The following is a 20255-nucleotide window of genomic DNA, read 5'->3' as shown; positions in this document are numbered from 1 at the left end:
TCATTTGGATCTGAGAGTGTTGTTTCTTCTCATCACACTCATCATGATCTCCCTCCTTCCATTTCGCCATTGAAGCTCAAGCTGAAGAACACTATCAAGGAGAGAGAAAATCCATGGAGTCGTTCCCCCTGTCATCGTCCTCAAACCTAGACGATAATGGCGAAGAAGTTGCAGGTCTCATTCCTCTCGCTTCAATCTCGCAACAACCTTACGTTTCTGAGCTCCTCTCTTTCACCCTTGATCGTCTTCACAAGGTCAGATTCTCTCAATTTCTCTTTGAATTTCTCCATTTCTGAGGTCTAATTTTTGCGCCATTATTGGATTTCTGGCAGGAACCGGAGCTTCTTCGAGTTGATGCGGAGAGGATTCGGCGGCAGATGCAGGAAGTTGCGGTTGCGAATTATCGCTCTTTTATATCTGCTGCTGATGCTTTGGTTTCGATTAGAGAAGAGGTTTCTTCAATTGATAATCATCTTGAATCACTGGTAATTATTTGATCTTGTTGCTGTTTTGATTTAGTTAGAAATGTTTGTTTGTTTGTTTGTTTGTAATTCTTAATGTTACGGTTAGGTTTCAACAATGTTTGCGAGTTAGATCCTACACTCGAGAGCATCATGCGCATTCACTTAACATTGTTCTAAGAACATGCGGTGAACAATGTTGGTTATTTACTTATTTGAACTGAATTTTATATTTTAGTCCATATCTTATACTTAGATGTTATGTGGCAATGCACTTCACTGTTTGAAAATTGTAGATTGTGCTGCGGACACACAGTAATTTTCTTTTTTTGAGTCTTTTGATTTTGATCAAGATTTATTGTAAATTCGTCTCTAAGTTCCATGTGTTATTGTTGAAGATTTGAAATTGATTAATCACTCAATATTCACCTAATAGTGTTGAGCTTGATTTGCTGTTTTTTATGTTACTTGAACTCGGGTGTCATTGTTTGACATGGGAATGACTATTTCCCTTGTTTTGTTCCTATGTAAAGTGATGATTAGACACCCATACCCAAATTTAACTCTATGCTTGCCTACTTGGATAAAATGGTAATGGAGAGATAAAGAGTGGTTGTGGGTGGGGGGGAGGGAAAGGAATGGGGACAAATTTCTTTGTTTGAATTAAAGGTTGGAGTAAGAGGAGGGTTCTATTTTCCCTCCCTCATTATAAAAACCATTTTTTAAAAAGGGGAGAGATTTGGAGGGAAAATAGAGCTCAACTTTGCATCCTCCTTTCCTTTTCCCTCTCCTTTCTCCCGCCTTCCTTTCACTTCTATCATGCTATCCCAAACAAAGTGTGAGTGTCGAAAGTTTGTCAATGGTACTTGAGGAGAAGTGAAAAGTCCAAAGAACATAGATCAAATTTATTTGAGGGATATACCCAATTGCAGATCAATGAATGATACACTGTGGACCTAATTGCTATTTTTTAGGCAGAAGTAAATTGCAGGTTAAAACAACTGTCGGTGGACTCAACTATTATTTTTCTTTAGCGTACTTCGTTTGTCACCTGATTAAAAATGAATAGAGAAGTTCATCGAAATGCTATTATTTTTTGCTTTTGGAATGAACTATGTATGAGTTTCTACATCGAATGTGGAGGTTCGTGAGAGCAAAAGGTTGTAGGTGACACAAGAATATGCAGTTTTAAGATGAAGTTTTGATTAAAAATATTAAAATGGACGATTTGCTATGAAATAAAGTTAAAAGATGAAGAGGGAATAAGTTGTCTCTAGGCCCTTGGGGATCATAATGTCCAAGAATGTATACAGCTTTGATTAGTTTATTTGTAAACACTCACTTGCCAGATAGAGTATTTCACATAATTAATTTGACGAATTTGATATCTTGGATATGCCTGTAAGAAAGGGAGACTATGTATGCAGACATTCTTCAAAGCAATTTTAATTAGAGGGAGATCATTTTTTTTAAAAGACAAGACTTGCACAGAGAGGAGAAATTACATTGTCTCATTTTTTTCATTGGCTAATGTATATTTGCTGCTGAATTTTCCAAATTAAATCCTCTTCGGTGGTTATCTCTCTATCCTAGATAAGAAGTCTGTCTTTCCTATAAAAGATGTTTCGAGACTCAAATTGCTCCTCTGACTATATCTGGTATTCTGGTGTATTTTATTTAGTGAAATTCTAAAGTTCTAATACACCGAGTAATAACTTTTCAAATTTTAAATCAATGTAAAAAGTAATACTGTAGGGTGACCAGTGACAACTGTCCTGTTTGACAGTCAAATGTCAGGATTTTAGAATCTCAATCAGCACTAAGTTTTCATCTCTTCTGTTTGCATGAAGAAGGAAAATGATAGAAAATCCTAGAAAAGCTCTTCATTCCTTTATAACACATGTTGGCATCTAAGCATTTTTACGTGTGAAAACTCATCCTCCACCTTTTGCCCCCAAAACCCTATTGAATTATGTATATGCCCCTGCTTTTCACATGGGGATCAATTCATGCTTGCCTTAGTTCATGTAATTTTCTTAGTTTACAATACCCTTCTTATGCCCCTCCTTTTTCTCCTAAATTATGTTGCCAAAAAGAAATGGTGCAAATAAATAGGAACACAGGAAGTATGTTTTAAATTTGAAGCTGTATGCAATCTTGAATTTTATTTTTCTCAAATTTTGAAAAACTTTGATATTTGTAAATTGATCATTGATTTTTTGAAATGAATATATGCTTTAATGTTTGTTGCAGATTGATGAAGTCCCTAAGCTGACATCTGGTTGTACAGAGTTCATTGAGTCAGCTGAACAGATTCTGGAGAAGAGGAAAATGAACCAAACATTGCTGGCAAATCACAGTACTTTGCTTGACTTGCTTGAAATTCCTCAGCTTATGGACACGTATGTAGCTATAAAGTGGTAACTGTGTTTGATCCTTGAGGGCACCCAAAGTGCATATATGCTTGGTATTTTGACTAGATATGTGACTTTAGGCAATTACAGAAAGTGGTTAAATATCAATTTCCCATGTATAACATGTTAGAATACACTAACAGTTTCTAGTTGTAGTGCTGCTTCACCTTTTTTTTTTTGGTTTTTGGCCCTCTTCATTTTTTTTTCCCTTCCTTGCAAAAGCAGATATTTATTTGAACTTAAAGGGTTTCTTAATTTGGTTTTAACATTGAACACGAGTCATATCTGGTTAGAATTTCACAGTGGCCTGTAATCAGGCTAAAGAGTAATGAAAATTGAACCAGAACTCATATTTACTGGCACAGTAGCAGAAGGCTGAGAACCTGACTATCAATATATAATCGTCATGTTATCTGCCTATCCGGTGTTTATCACATACCTATATCACTATGAAACCTTTGTTTTCTAGTCAGCAATAAAATTTCAAGATGCTTTCCTGGTTTTTGATTTCTGCTCGTAGGTGAGGTACTTAGGTCATTGCTGATAATTGTGTATCACCTTATCTGTCCAGATGTGTTAGGAATGGAAATTATGATGAAGCTCTTGACTTGGAAGCTTTTGTTAGTAAGCTTTGCACCATGCACCCAAAGTGAGAATCATGCTCCAACTTTATTCTTTACAAATATTGTCATAGCTGAGCAGTTTAGAGAACCTTTTTGATATTCAACGTGATTTATTTATTATTCTTTATGTTTTATAAAGGATCCCTGTCATTCAGGCTTTGGCTGCAGAGGTTAAGCAAACAACTCAATCTCTGTTATCACAGCTTCTCCAGAAGCTCAGGTCAAATATTCAGGTACGAATAATGTGCCTCTTTTTCGGTTCAAAAGATACATGTTTTATATAAGATTTATAGCTCTTTCTTGCCCCTCTCCAGTAATTCTGAAACTTTCAGGAAGCCAGGGCTATATCAATTTGACAAGTTTTATATTGCAGTTGCCAGAATGTCTTCGTATCATTGGATATTTACGTCGGATTGGTGTCTTCAGCGAATACGAAATGCGCTTGCAGGTTAGGCTTGTTTTAACAGCTTACTTTTTTGGTATAAAGCTATTGAATTATTAGTGTAGTTTAGGTATCTTTTTGCTCCCTATTCAGATGTTCTTGATTTTTTGTTGCTAGTTGGTGATATTTGACTTTGTAGTTGGTTTGATACAGTTCTTGAGATGTAGAGAGGCATGGATCTCTGGAACCCTTGATGATTTAGACCAAAGAAATCCGTATGAATACTTGAGAGGAATGGTTAATTGTCACAGGATGCATTTATTTGATGTTGTCAACCAATACCGAGCAATATTTGCTGATGACACATCTGGAAGTGAAGAAAACTATGATGGTGGGCTTTTGTTCAGCTGGGCTATGCATCAAATTACATCTCACCTTAGAACGCTTAAGGTCATGCTTCCCAAAATAACTGAAGGAGGATCTTTATCAAACATTCTCGATCAGTGCATGGTAAGTGATTTTTTGCATTTGGTCTAGGTTGTGTGTAATCAAGTGATTGAAGACCTATATGTGTCTAGATTCACTTGCTAACCAAAGAATTCTATTTCTAGAAATCTGTTGAGAGCACAAGTAACCATTTGTTTATTCTCAGGGTTATGAAAGGGTAGTTGGCCATGTTTAGATGTATGTATTTCCCCTAGTATTGGAAGACCATGTGTATCATATAGCAGACCTTGATGCCCTGTTTTGTAGATAGTAATGGTATATATACTTCCTTTGTTCTAATAATACTGCACCATTAAGGGAGTGCATGGGATTTTGGGTAGTTGAAAACCAGGAGAGAGAGAGAGAAAGACAACATTACCATGGTAACCATGTGATTGCACGTATTGACTAAACCAACAATTTTACACATGTAAGTTATTTTTGGTATTTGTAGTGTAAAAGGAGACATTTGATTTCCTAAATTGGGTATGATGCAATATATGTGAAACTCCCTAACTTCATATGTTATGGTTACCACTTTAGAGGTGGTATTACCAAAAGAGATACTTTTTTCTGTTGGGCGCGGGGGAGTACTAGCATTATCACTGTTGCCAATGGATGTATGGTTATTGTCTCATTAATATGGGACTTCCTTTACAGAATTACACATGAGCTCAGTTGAATTATCATTTTTACCATTAATTACAACTCACCAATATGATCTGTGGGTCTTATTCTCTTCTAATTAACACTTGTACAGTAACTCCTTAAACCAAACCTTACCTCTTCTTGTTAAAGAGGGCGGGGGGGGGGGGGGGGGGTGGGGGGGGGTGGGGTTTGTGGTGGCTGTGGCAAGACAGAAAGTTTCGAGCCCTAAAGGGACCTACATATTGCCTGGTTGTGCTCTGCTTTTTAATGAACCTCAATTGCTTGGAAATGAGAGACAAAGATGATAAGGACATTACTTTGCAAAACCATATAGATATCCCTCATTCTGGTTCTTCATTTTCATCTCCCTTATTATGGTCACAAAATATTTACTCCTGTCCCAGATTAGCTCTTACACTTTCCCTTTTCATTTGTCCTGTTTAGTTTCTACACTTTTCATTAGGGAGAGGTCTTCCTAATTACCTTCTCTTCCTGCCACTAAAATGTTCGGCCCATGGTCTCTCTCGTTTAATAAATAAAGTCCTATCTATAAAGTCCTATCTTCTATCACTACAACAAATATTGATGATCTAGGAATGCATGTAATAGCTGCAGAAGCACCCCAGGACATGGAAGGCATTGATGATGGCTTCAAAGCCAACTAGCTGCATCTTATCCCTCTTCAAATTTGAAAATGCACAACTAGCTGCATCTGATCTCTTTTCAATCTTGGAAATGCATTATTTCTGAGTGTTTTCTTAAAAAGAATTTTGTATCCTCTGATCCTGAAGTTAATGCTAGACTTCCTGCTTTGTGACAGCACTGGGCGATGGGACTTGGTTGGGTCGGACTGGATTATCGAGGTCTGCTACCATCACTATTTGAAGAGTAAGGATTCTTTTTAGATTGAAGTTTGATGCTGGAAAGTCCAAATTCTGTGAATCTTGCCAACTAAATGCATTTGCTCTCTTTCCAGGGCTGTTCTAAACTTATTTTCAAAGAATGTTGCTACTGCTGTTGAGAATTTTCAGGTAACACATGTAGCTAAATTCTGAAATTTATGACTGCTAACATCTTTCAATAATTTATGTGGGGCTTTGGTTTAAAAACGCTTACATCTATGGAGAGAAAATAGAGTATAGTGAAGGAAATACGTATGTAAAAAACTAAGATTTCTTCGCGAGGCTATTAATTTGGATAATTCTCTTAGCTATCACTTCAACGAACTGATTATCGTGGTCTTGACTCTCTCTTTCGGTATTTCTAAAATATAGCTCGTTTCTTGTATAATTGCATTTAACTCTTCAAATACTTTGCCAGCTTGTCTTGGATTCACATCGTTGGGTACCACTGCCAGCAGTTGGGTATTCAGGCAGTACCGCCAGTGAAGAAAGTCAAGAGGATGTGACCCCACCTTCATATTTGATGGAGCATCCGCCCCTTGCTGTATTTATAAATGGTATGTTTTTCAAGCATATATTTAGGCTTGAAATACATTGTAATATTTAAAAAAATGTGTTATTATGCATAAGAATCTGTTTCAGCCTGGGTGAGTACTAGATAAATGTAAAGTATGCTCTATCCAATGTCAGATCACAAATGCATTGATTAGATTAATCCTGCCTTAGATCAGTTTTCTGACTGGTTCCTTCTTTCTATGATCTCTTGATGCTGGTAGGTGTGTCAGCAGCAATGAATGAGTTACGTCCGTGTGCTCCAGTAAGCTTGAAACATATTCTTGCCCAGGAATTAATGAAGGGACTGAAAGCTGTTCATAATTCATTGTTGAGATATAACGAAGCTCGGATGCTTAGAAATAATGAATCCACACTTTTCTTCTCACTTTGTCGTGCATTCATGGAGGTAAATATCATTTAGTTCTCTTCTTTTTGTGATTTGACATTATATCTTAACTAATAACTTGCATTTTATTCCTGATCAGGTTGTCTTTCCTCATTGTGCAACATGCTTTGGTCGTTGTTTCCCTGGTGGTGCTGCCCTTATTATGGATGCCAAGGGTTCATTTGATGGGTTAAGCCGTTTGTTATCCGTATCTTCATCATCAAGAGAGATTCCTAGGCGAACACAAAGTACAGATGTACAAAACATATCAGAAAATGGGAGTTCATCTATTGTAGAAAATGGGGTTGTCTCTGAAAGTGAACAAAAAGAGGATACAAATGTAGTTGAAGACGAGGAGAAGAGTGAAGACTCGAAGGTTGATGGCAATTCGGCTATTCATGATAGCAGTGCAGAATGATTCCTCTGAGGTATAATTGATATCTTGGAAGATGGTTCATGTTGTCGGAAATTTACGTCTCTGGCCAGTTTTGGATTTTTCTTCATCATGAGGAAGAAATAGCATGAGTGGCCAATTCATTTATGGATAAACAAAGGGGTAATTAATAGAAATTGAATTTTCAAATGTGAGCAGTCGCGTATATTCTGGAAAGGGAATAGGATTACAAAACTGGGTATACTTGTGTTTTGTATGTTTTCAGGAGCATTTCAGAAGATATCATTGTACATTTTTTTTGGCATGGGTGAACTAAACGAAATATATTGTTGTAAATTTGAGGGTTTGGTATGGTTGTGTAACAAATTTTGCTCCCAGCAGTTTATCGAACGACATGGTCCGACGAGTGTTATAATGTAGAATAGGGGAAGACAGAACACATGTTAGCCGACCCCACTTTTGGGATTAAGGCTTTGATTGATTGATGATTGATTGATAGAACACATGTATCAAACTATCAATCATAACTACTCTTAAGAATTTGTACGTTTTCATTGAATAGATTATAGTCCTTTAGCATTTCTTCCATTGTAATTGAGCTATCTGAACATCTTATTCTTATAGGTCTTATCACTTGGCAGTAATGTATTACGTAGTATTTGTTTTTATGTGTACCAAATCATAATTACCATTATTGGGGGTTCAATAACAGCTTTTACACAACTACAGTTTTTTTTAGATTGACCAGCTGTTAGAAAAGTTTAATTTATATCATGTCGACTATTTTATTTGAGATTTTAACATATGATTAGTTCGGATTCTTGGGAAATCTGGGATGGTTAAGCGGCTTAAGCCAAACTTTTCTGGATTATAGCAGCATAGGCGATTAGCATACAGCCCTACTATAAGCATGGTAAATTTTACTATCAACATCGTAGAACTACAGTAAAGTTGTTGCAGATAATTCGGACAATAAAATTCAAGATAAACAACTCAAACCAAACAATGTAGTACAAAATCGGGTTATACTCACAAGTGAAAAACCTATTTTTGACCTATTAAAAGCTTTTCATAACCATTTCAAGACAACTTTTTTAGACACGGAAAACTTGAGAAAAAGCACAAGTCAGTTTCAGGTTCCGGAGAAGAAGACAGGCACATCTACAAAGATCTTTTGAGTCAGTGAGGAGATTGAGGAGTAGTTGTCTTCTTGAAATCAATCTTATCCACCTTAACTTCCCCATCAATCAGCTCATAAACGTAAACCACCACACGCAACCCGTCAATGTCCATCAGAACAAAGCTTGGATTAACATCATAGGTGATGCTGCTGTATGCACCCGTGGCAGATCCTGGATTTATGACAACACCACCTTCGTGCTTGTATGCAGTAAATTGATGTGTGTGCCCAGTCACAAGGATGTCCACATCCAACTGCCTCTGAAGCATAGCTAAGGAGTCCAAGTCTCCCCATGGAATAACCTGAAAGAAAGAACCAACTGTGAGGTAACAAGGAAAATAAAAAAAATGTAAACTTTATGCATGCATTTAGCTTAAGAAGTTTGAAGGGAAGAATAAAAAATGTTTCCACAAAAATATGGGCAGTTATTTTTTAACAAAAATGAGACAACCACATTGGGCACTGGAGTAACACGTCTCTTTTCACAATGGCAGAGCTTCTAAAATATTTAAAGGGGGGCAAGGTTTGAAGTCACGAGTCTTGACCGTTTAATAATTACAATGCTAATTTCCTGTTTTCCATATTCCTATTCATGCTTTTCAATCACATACATCATGTTGAAGAAAAGAGTTTCACGGAAGGAGAATAGCAGACATTAGTGCCCATTCCGTATCATGGGAGGAGGAGATTACAAGCAAGCTCCATGTAATCCTAGATCCTACACCTTTCTGGACCTAAATCTTCAGGTCATTTTCACAACAATTTTCTAAATCCAACCCTCCCACTCTGATTTTCTCCTTCAATTGTCACTCTATCATACCAAATTGAAATGAGGGAGTGTTTGGTTGAGTAGGGTATGGGGCAAAAGGCTAAATTTGAGAAGCAGGGTTTAGGAGCTTTTTGGAAGAGCTTCTGAAAGAGAGTTATTCTATCCGGGTCAAATTTTCTACCCTTTATTCAACATTAGAATGAACAGGAAACTTTTTCTATCACCCAACATGAAATAGTCATGACAAACCAATACAATAGAAAACTGAGCAGTGATATGGGGGAAATAAGAATGTACATTTGCAATTATATTGAACAGGAAACTTTTTCCATCACCCAAATAACAACTAGCAAAAATTGTATCTCCTATTTACTAAATTCAAATAGTCCTTGTAGAAAAATCCTGGCCTAACTCTATATATGGTCAGAACTACATAGAACATTTAATTTAGCATTCAGGCTAGGGTTGATATTTATTTTGGTAGTGGATGGGATGGGAAAGATTTATTATACAAGTACATGTAATTAGATTCTTCCTGGTGCAGTTAGGGTCTTCAGGGGAGGACAACAATGATATACTCAATGCATAAACTGATCAGTCGAGTTGATTCTCTTGTTAAAGATTATGCAACTAGCAATTCCATTTGCCACTTGATAATTAGTTATACATCCCCCAACATGAAAGATTTTGCAAACCACAGAAATAATCTTAGGGACAACAAATTATAACAAATGTCCAACCTGGTGACCATGACAAAGTCCAAGCTTGAATTGACCGATTGTTAGGGTTTTTGTCTCTGGATAACGTGCATCTTCATCATATTCTCCTCGAGTAATATGTAGATCTGGACAAATTGTTTTTAAGTAGTCATGTACTTCCTGCAGATAACAGCTTAAAATGAGTAAAATAATCAAATTTATGCTCAGTCATCTGCCAACAATATCTAAACTTCCAGAGATACAAAAGTAATTATAAGAACTGTATTGAGTTCAATTCGAAACATCTCAAACAACTGTCATATGCAAAATAGAAATAAAAATCAAAAGTACTCAGCAAGACAGCAACTGAACATGGCTTATGAATCTCCAACCATTTAAGCAAGAACATCCATCCATTATACAGGAACTAGAGGAGAGATGATAAAGTCAATACAGCAGATGGCAGAACTGAGAATTAAGCAAATTCTTTAATAAATTTGTTCACCAATCTATCCTCACAAATTATTATGATAATTGCGTTTGTTCATTAGCCTATCAGTGGATACTGAGAACATATAAGAATTAAGCAAATAAAATTAAATTGGATATGTTCTCTGATTTATTTGTGGGATATAGAGTTTAGAGAGGAGATAAGAATCAACCACACCAAACAGTTTAGTAGTCTACCCTAATTATTTACAGAGTGGATCCAGCCAGAAATTAAATTTCCATGAAAAATGACTCAATCTATGTATAAAAAGCCAGGGGTGCATTTAAGCTTAATATGGTTTATAAGACAGCTGGTAGAACCATACGATGCCACGTCTCACGGCTATATTTTGGAACTACATACTCAGGAAATCCAATATGTGAGGTATGGAAGTCCTCCCATGAAATGAGCATAAAAAATAGTACAAACTGAAAAAGGTATAACCTACTATCATAAAGCAGCACAATCAACCACCTAGAATGTATACTGCTATTTGCAGGGTCTAGAACTGCATGGAATAATGAGGTTGTTCAGGTAGAACAAAGACATAAGATAACAGGTAGTGTCCGGGAGCCACCCGTTCTTTCCTGGCTGAAACAATGAATTGGTTGTAAATTGTAAAATTGTAACCTCTTAGACAGTCATAGTTTCTTTTGTTAAAAAGTTGCTCAAGTATTAAAGTCTTACAGACAGCAAACAATAGCATTAAACAGCTCATGCCTCATAGTACAAAGAGACTTACACTTTGTTAGGATTAAAGAAAATAGAGGGAAAGGAAGGGAAGGGAAATGGAAGGATGGAGTATCTTTCATTTGGATAACAAATGAGGAAGGAAGGGAATTAGAGGGAAGAGAAATGGAGGTTGACTTTTCAAACTATAACGAAGTGTAACCGATGAACATTATAGAAGTAGATGCAAATGCAAGTCGTCCAAATTAAATTTTGTAACAATATTTCAACAAAGATCATTATATTATTTGAAAAATGCATAGTAAATTAATGTAGTACTGTACCTTAAAAAAATTTGTTTAAACTTATAAGTAGTTTGTTTGAAACATTCCTTAACCAAACTGAGGACAGATGCATCAAAATGAACTTAAAATTAGAAAAGGAATCTTCCATAGATATAATGCATGCCAAATTAAAATGTACCACAACTATGGTGAACATAGAAGAGCCTAACCCTGTCCTAAGAGGCTTCATGAAATGAATAATGAGATAATCTAAGCTCTTAACCTAACCACAAGGATTAGGCTACCTAATGAGATAATTACTTGCTTCTTTAGCTCCTGTTGGTCTCCCAAATGATTACCCTTGCTTCCATGGGGAGTCAGAGTTAGGTATATAGACCAGAGATAAATTTCAAGGAGATACTGAGAATTGATGTAAGGGATTTCTGCTTCAAAGTTTCTGTTTGGTTCTTCTCAAGTGGTCAACTAATTAATAAGCAAGTAGATCATAATAAGTGAATTTTTAACTAACTTATAAATGTTACTTAAAATAGCTTCCAGACAATAACAAAAAGGTCTCACTTCAATTCACTCATCAACTTATTATTCCCAAAAAAAAAAAAAAAAAAAAAAAAAAAAAAAAAAAAATATCTGTTAGAAGTTCGCAAAAAGGATATAGATGTATCTCTTTAAAGACAAATATTTACAACTTGGTTAATTCCCTTAAACATACTAAAAGTCCTACAATGTGCATCCTCAGTCAATCTTGAGACACCAAAAATCACTGAAAAAGCAGAGTCTAAAGTATGACAAATGGTTTATTAAAAAAAAATAAAGTATGACGGTCACATAATTCAAAATAGAGCACTAACATTCACAAAATACAAAAGAGACGACAATCTGATCAGCTCCCTATCGTGAATTCTGATTTCATGTACCCCTTTCTTTTTATATAATCCACTAAGCAGTAATCACATACACAAGACCACATTAACTTGAAAGGGACAGACCCCACTAAACTTATTTCTCAGTTTCAAATGTAAATGGACAAAATTAAGGATTTTAAAGCCATCCCCTGAAAGAACCAATCCCCTCTAGTTCTATAAGACTATAGCTCTTACATAGCGAAATTCCATTTGAGAAACTTCAATAGTCCATAAATTCTCAAGGAGACAAGGATCACTCACTCAACCTAAAGCCTTCTTAAAAATCCATCTTAGTCACGACTCCTTTATTCCCTCCACCTTACCTATTCTACAAGTTGTAATGATGATATGATGAACTATCACAGAAGCACTTTGTTCTAACAATATATAGAAGAATTACAAAAGTCTATTCTAAGGTACCTTATAAAAATCTGGTAAACACTTGAAATGAGCCTGATAGGAGGAAGATATCAGACACCTATGACATCCAGTATAAAAAGGTGAAAAAAGAGTCCAGATGACCCCTATGACATCCAGTACAAAAAGGGGAAAAAAGAGTCCAGATGATAGCCTTATCTAGTATCAAGGCCCATTCTAAGTATTCCAACACCCAAACTATTAAACTGCTCTTGAACCCTCTCGATGAGAGACTTGTTTTTCTCAGTATTACAAAATACATTCATAACACACCACTAAAGTCTTGTGAACCAAAAATGTCCCTAGTCACAAATAGGATACAAAAACACACTGTATAAGGTCTCCAAGAAAAACATCAATGAAATACTCCTTTAAAAGCTCGTAAACCAATGTCCTGAATCAATAATTACAGCAAATAAGTACCATAAGTCCATAAAACTACCTTCAAGCTTCAACAACCTTTGCTCACTAAATGTGGCAAGATTGCTTTCATGGTACTAGAAGTTAGATTTACATGGACCAAGAGAGTCATAGTTTTTGTTCTTACACAAACTTTATGGATCTATAGTGGCAAGAGCCCTTAGCCCTTGCCAACCTACTCTGATAACAAAAAGTGAAATAGCTTTAATATGAAGACATGCAATGTTGATCAATCCAACACACGTGATTGCTTATGCTAGCCATGGGCTGAAAGGAAGTGGATATGAATTGAATTTGGTATTCATGTTAAAATTCTGAAGCTAATGGTTTTCAATTGGCCAATCATGAACTTGTCTATAACTTCTTAGCCAATTCCTATCTTTTCTTCTATGAGCTCCTTATCGAGCCCCTTTCTCTACATATATATTCTTTGTTGTTTGTTGATAAACATTTCCATGAGGTTTATAAAAGATACTTTATTCCCATTTGCCACCAATGGTACTAATTCAATACAACATATTTTGAGAACAAACCACCTAGGGCACCTACCTACAATAATCACCCTCTCTCTAGAAACTTGAAGCAACTTCCAAAAAAACCTTGTAATTTTAGGAAGATTTCTGAGATCATAGAGTAATTCAATCTATCATTTCTGAAGTTTTAATTCTTACTCGAATTTATACGGATCTAAGTGGAAAGGCCCCTCTCCTCCCCTCTCAAACCCTAGAATTGCTAAACACGTACAGTCACCTACTCACCTTAGCCCTTATTGCTCACAGACACATAGAAAGTACTGACTTTCATAGGAGATATGCATCATAAAATCAATCTTATGCGAGAATGTGATTGCTTGAGCTAGCCATTGGCAAATAGCAATTGCATGAGGATATTACTCAAAATCATTATTCATGTCTAACTTTTGAAGCCAATGTTTTTTCATTTGGCCTATGATGTACTTGCCTAGCTCCTTTAAAATTCCATGTTGGACATTGGAGATACTTTCTTCGCTTTCGCGGCCAATAGTTCCAGTTTACTGAGGAAAATTATGAAAACAAACCACTTGCCCACAATAGTCACCCGCTCATCACCCCTTTCTCTAAGAAGTTGAAAGCAAATGCAACTTCCTGAAACTCTTTGTAATTTTAGGCAGATTGCAAAATTACATTCACACTGCATAAAGTAAATATGTTTGTTCTTCTCCGTATCGATATCATATCCTTTATCTATCATTTGATCAACATATGAACATAAGATGATGTAATTTTTATCTCAATAACTCTAGACGACTAGACCCCAACTACAACAAAATCTGCAGAACAACAAATTCACATGATTTTCTACAAAAATTAATTCTAAATTTCTGGACATTGTAATTGTAACTCAGGTTACATAAACCACCAAAAGCAACAAAATCAATACATTCATCCATGATCAACCCAGAAAATCAAACAATCCAATACAATCTCAAAACCCCATTTCACAAAAAGTTCCCAAAAACCCAATCAACACAAAAATCAAGCAAACCCCAGAAAAATTCAAAGAGAGGTCAAAGGAGAGAGAAAGAAAGAAACATACTTTGATGCAAAGATTACCAGTACAGATTACGTGTTGAATCTTTCCAGGAACAAGCATAGACTTGAATTTGGCAGGGAGATCAGGTGCTCTATGTGGGATGTGTAAATCCCCAATTGCCAAAACTAACACCATTGAAAATGAAATTAGCGAAGGTCGTGAAGAACAGAGTGAGCATTCGGGGTTTGATGCGCACAAATCAGTCTTCGTCTCTCAGATCGCCAAAAATTGCAAATTTTTTTGTTTTTTCCCAATATTTTAATTTCTCTATGAAAAAAAAAAAAAAACATTATACTTTGTACTACATACTTCCTCCGTTTCTTTATAGTTGCAACACTTTTCTAAAATGGAAATGCCACAATAGTTACAACACACTGTAATTGGAAAGTATTTTGTGTCAAAAGTTATACTATTACCCTTATTATAATCTCGTGGCCCACTAAATTATACTCTCAACAATCTCTCTCCTCCTACTCTCAACAATCTCTCTCCTCCCTTTTAAGTGTTTTAAATCACATGAAATCCACTTTTCTTAAATAATGTGAAAAAGGGTGTGTTACAACTATTAAAAAATGGATGAAGTATAAGTTAACCCCTTTTGAACAATGATCACGAGTCTCGTTGCACAATCAGTTAGTTCGAGGCTTCGAGCCTAAGGGTTCGGTGATTACCCTGGTTTGGGAGATCGAGGGCACAACAAGGCCATCAATTGTTGCCCTCGAAACTTACGGTAGCTATGAATTATTGGTTTTGGTCCTATTTCGTTTTAAATCAGTAAAACTCTCTTCTCGTCTATTCATGAGACCATAAATGTAGCTATCTTGTCATTAGTGAACCCGTAGATATGTGTTCTTGTTTGTTGATTTCTAAATCTTTCTTACATTTGTTATAACACTATTTTGATAGATAAAATTTATGTGAGCATCTTGGTTTTTGTTGAATAATTCATTAAACCCATCATGTTAATTTAAGGGAGATTGGTTGAAAAAGGATACATGAAATGACGTATAAAGAATATTGAATTGCAAGAAAAAAAATCGATATGTGTTCAATTTGTAGTTTATGTATATTATAAATTGGGGAATTTGAGGCGGATATAAAGGGAACACAAGACATCATGACACGTAAACTTCATGTTGGTGTATAGATATGATCCCTTAGCTTCATAGATCCTTATTTATGTGCCCTATTTTATATATATATATATATATATATATATATATATATATATATATATATATATATATATATATATTGTAGTTTTAAGAAGGTTTGTCCATATGAAGGTATGTTACAACTAGAGACGGTTCAAGAGTGAGGGTATAGCATACTAGAAAGTCGTTCTTCTGAAGCGATCATTCTAGCCCTAATACAGACTCTACTAGCTCATCTTCTTGCTCACAAATCACAAATTCATTACTAGCTAGACAAATATATGCAAATGCGTGTCGAAATGCTATGTTGCAAATAATGTATATGGAAGGGATGAAAAATTTATATAGGATTCATAACACGTTTATATTTATATAGGATTCATAGCATGTTTATATTTATATAGGATTCATAGCACGTTTATATTTAGTAGTTTTGGTCATTTTTAGGCCACTTTTAAGAATAAATTCTCCGCTTGTAAACAAGCTTTGTCAAGATGCAATAATGTTGTAAAAAAAAAATGCAATGTTGTAAAGTCAAATGTTATCGGTTAGATACGGATTTAGGCCGCATCCGCTAACCAAGAGAATGAGTCCACTTTACAAGTCCAAAGGAATGTCCATCCAAAACCAAATGGCAAATAGGAGGAGTAGCCCCTTATCCTTATAAATTGATTAATTCTCTCTTTTTCAATTAATGTGAAACACTTTCATGTGGTTAACACCAATCACTCTCAAACTAATGTTGTAATGAGAGTGGAAAAAATAACAATTGAGTTACACTATATAATAAATTAACCCTTTGACAAGAGATAGTTTCAAGAATTAAGAATCAAAACCTTAAAGCAACTAGTTGTGCATAGTATACTATACGAAGGATATGGCTATGAATGAACTAAAAAATGCAATGAATATACATGTCGTTGTCCATCAATTGGATCTGAATGAAGAACGCATCCTTAGTTATTGCATGGAAACTTAATTACTCCCTCCGTTTATTTTATTTGTATCACTTTTCTTTTATGAATGTTTTTATTTATTTATTTATTTGCATCACTTCTATATATATTAACTTTATACTATATTTTATAATTTTTCTCTCTTACTTTAAACCCCACTTAAATAATTTATCTAAACTCTTTCTCATGGCCACTACTTTCTCTCACATACTATTACTTTCATGATCCCTACATTACTTTTACCATAATAAATATTATTCATCCACTCACATTATTATATTATACCTATTTCATTCTCTCAAAACCCCGTGTAAACACAAGTGATGCAAATAAAAAAACGGAGGGAGTATAAGAAGTTATATACCATAAATTGCTACCAGGCTATGAGAAGTATGGATTCAGATTCACATTAGAAAGTCAAGGATATTTTATCAAACATTGTATTGAAAAATTGTGTAAAATCCAATAGCCATTAAATTATCTCATTATATAAGCAAAGGGATCGAGGAGTGAAGAGTTGGTGCCCAAAATATGAACTCTACCCGTTATTCCTCCCTTTCACTTTTTTTTTTTTTTTTGAACTTATAACATCTTATTAGGCAATAAAATAATCAATGATTGATAGACCTGTAGAGTGTAGGCTCCTTCTTTTAGTCTCTTGTCTATGTCAGATAATAAGCATAAAAAATTTGTATATGTCCCGCGGTGGGTTTAATTTTCCAACCCACTGGTAGAATTCATAATTTTTATATATGATTTCAAGATCTCACCTAAGCTGTGATACCATGTCAGATAATATAAACTCCTTAATTAGAGTGATTTTCATTGATCAATATTTATAGGGTTACAATGAGAAACCTAATCATATTAAGTAACTATAAGATATGTACCGATATCAAAGATAATCTTATACAAAATATATCCTAAACCTAAGATGAGAATATTCTATGGATATTCTCTATCAGTCTCAATACGGAAGTGCAACGATGATATCAAAACCTGTTTTTCAGGCTAGATTAAAGTTAGAGTGCTTATGGACTTCGGAATGTAATATGAAGGAATTTAAACCCCTTTTTGAGATCAAAACATTTTAAAGTCCGATCCGCTTATTAAAATTAGGCCTTAAATTTGCTATCACATGTTTAATCTTGATTAATAACAGACTCAAAAAGCGTCAAATACGACACTTAGGTCAAACATATACGTACTAGGATTGTATGAGTGCATGACACGTATTGAGATGTATTGTTTTATTCCAAATTATATATCCCTTTATTTTAAACTATATGTGCTTTCTGTAAGTCTATATATGCATGCAGTTTTACTATCGTGTTCATCATTTTTTGATAACGACAATATTCAATTATTCGATTGTTTATATGACACAGTACTACATATGCTACTATCTATGTACGCGTATCATCGTGTACAATCATCTTCCATAATAAACATCCAACTCTCTATTATTCCTATCTACGTAGTTCACATCTATATGTATTACTCTTTAAGTTCTACAATTATTTAATCTTAAAAGCATTACAATATGCATGTATATATTATTACAAATTGATTCAATTCTGACAAAAAAGTGTTCACGTCGATCCCTTAAAGAGTAGTACAATCATACCACAAATTAAAGTAGCTTAGCTAGAAGTCAATGAAGTTGATAATTATCATAAAGTTTAAACACTCAAAATATTAAATGAAGATCTTCTGAGATCATTTCTTAGGAGATAATTGTTATTAAGATTGGATAATAAAATTGTCAAAAAATGGCCAAGTTGGATCAACAAGTATAAGAATTTGTCAGAGTTTAAGCTCCAATAAGGTGTGGCAGGTGAGCTTGCATGCAATATATATTTTCTGTTGGTAAATTTTTTGATAAATAATTCAATTGCATGCTTTATTTTCCCTGAAATTCAAGAACAACCATGTGTAATTTGAATATTTCGAGGCCATGTATTCTCAATCATAAACATTTATTATAATATGATCACTTTAATAATAATATGAATCCATTTTAGAGTTCCAAGGTGATGAAATTTTTATGTGAATTTTGTGGTTTTTAAAGGGTTTGCGTGGTTGGCATTTGGCTGGAATTTGCAGAAGGATTTGATAGATATTTGTTTTTTTGGAGACTCGATCAGGTAGGAACAAATTAATCAACCAACGAGTGATTGGATCAGTCGGTAAAGGTCGTTCCAACTTAGCCTAAGAGTGTAACAACTGTTGGAAGAGCTTTCATTATTACTGGGGTCTTTGAGGATATGTCCCAACTCAAATTCATATTAGTCTGAGTCTAATACACTATGAATTAGCAAATAACCAATGTAAATTAGGGAATATGATTGGTTGATCACGAGGGTTATGTAACATTAATTAGCCAATTTTGCTAGTCATTGATGGACCTCTTGAAAGAAGTATAAGTGACACATGCCCTACTATATGGTTAATTAGAGATTATTTATTAAAAATAATACGAGAAAATGAGACCTTTAGTTGATCAGCGGGCTTGGGCCACACCCAACACAACTATCCACTTTACAAGGAATTTCCAACTCAAAACCATATGGCAATGAGAGGAGTAGCCCTTTAGCCTTGAACTGGACACAGCTTTCTTGTTTCTTCAATGTGGTATACACGTCTCAATACAAACTCTCACTTATACACTCAGTGACTCAATTAATGTGGGACAACACACCACTCACATGTGGGTTTTTTCATGGGCTCAACATCTGTAATTTGCAATAAGGGCCTGTTATCTTACGTTGAAATTCAGTTCAGTTCAGTTCAACTTAGTTCAGTTCAGCTCCTAATTTCCTTCTCTTATAAAATATTCATTTCAGTTCAGTTCAGTTCAGCTCAGTTCAGTTCAGTTCAGTTCAGTTTAGTTTAGTTTAGTTTAATTCAGTTCAGCTGAGTTCAGTCAATATATGAGAACAGACCCTAAGTTGATGCCCTATCAATTTAACAATCATAGATCTGCCTCAATGTGTGACGCTAGGGCTGCTAACCTTGACGGTCAATGACTAAACTTAATTTGAGATTAATAATCATGGTTAGGTACTTAGGTTTTATCTTATCTCTTGGTTTTTTGTGTTACAATTAAGTGGGTTTGAAGCAATTATTCCAAAAAATTATGGTCAAAACCATTAATACTCCTAATGATCTTTGCAAATTGGTGTAGAAAGTTGTCACATGGATAAGACATTAAACAAAAGAATATAAGAAAGTTGTTGTTTTGCTTAGCTTCAAAAAGGCAATTTTTGGCTCGTACTTGAATAGTTGTTGGAGAATGGAGATAAGACTAGATTACATATTAATTTAATTTTCAAAGCAATTATGCAACTTGATTGGAGTTAAGATGTAGTGGAGAAAAATAAAAAATAAAAATAAAAGTTTTATTTGTATTTTTGCATGCTTGATAATTCACAACTGTATAAATAAATAAATAAAATAAATCTAAATTTGGA

At 34.7% G+C, this 20255-nt stretch overlaps 2 protein-coding genes across 2 annotated transcripts; one reads left to right on the top strand and one right to left on the bottom strand.

Annotated features, from left to right (window-relative positions):
• On the top strand, positions 1-7988 carry LOC145611396 (conserved oligomeric Golgi complex subunit 8-like). The gene is made up of 12 exons (XM_081666723.1): positions 1-254; positions 333-485; positions 2715-2863; positions 3447-3524; positions 3638-3731; positions 3872-3946; positions 4094-4390; positions 5835-5902; positions 5991-6045; positions 6335-6473; positions 6693-6877; positions 6957-7988. Exons 1-12 carry the CDS (start codon positions 114-116, stop codon positions 7272-7274), a joined length of 1752 nt encoding a protein of 583 aa, XP_081522849.1. The 5' UTR covers positions 1-113; the 3' UTR covers positions 7275-7988.
• Positions 7989-8150: 162 nt separating this feature from the next.
• Positions 8151-14907, bottom strand: LOC145611598 (vacuolar protein sorting-associated protein 29). The gene is made up of 3 exons (XM_081666937.1): positions 14676-14907; positions 9940-10077; positions 8151-8732 (listed from the first exon to the last, which is right to left on the bottom strand). Exons 1-3 carry the CDS (start codon positions 14805-14807, stop codon positions 8430-8432), a joined length of 573 nt encoding a protein of 190 aa, XP_081523063.1. The 5' UTR covers positions 14808-14907; the 3' UTR covers positions 8151-8429.
• Between the last annotated feature and the right edge of the window lie 5348 nt (positions 14908-20255).

Source organism: Chenopodium album, chromosome 24, assembly GCF_948465745.1.
Source record: "Chenopodium album chromosome 24, dcCheAlbu1.1, whole genome shotgun sequence".
Lineage (NCBI taxonomy): Eukaryota > Viridiplantae > Streptophyta > Magnoliopsida > Caryophyllales > Amaranthaceae > Chenopodium > Chenopodium album.
This window is presented reverse-complemented; position numbering and strand designations above follow the sequence as displayed.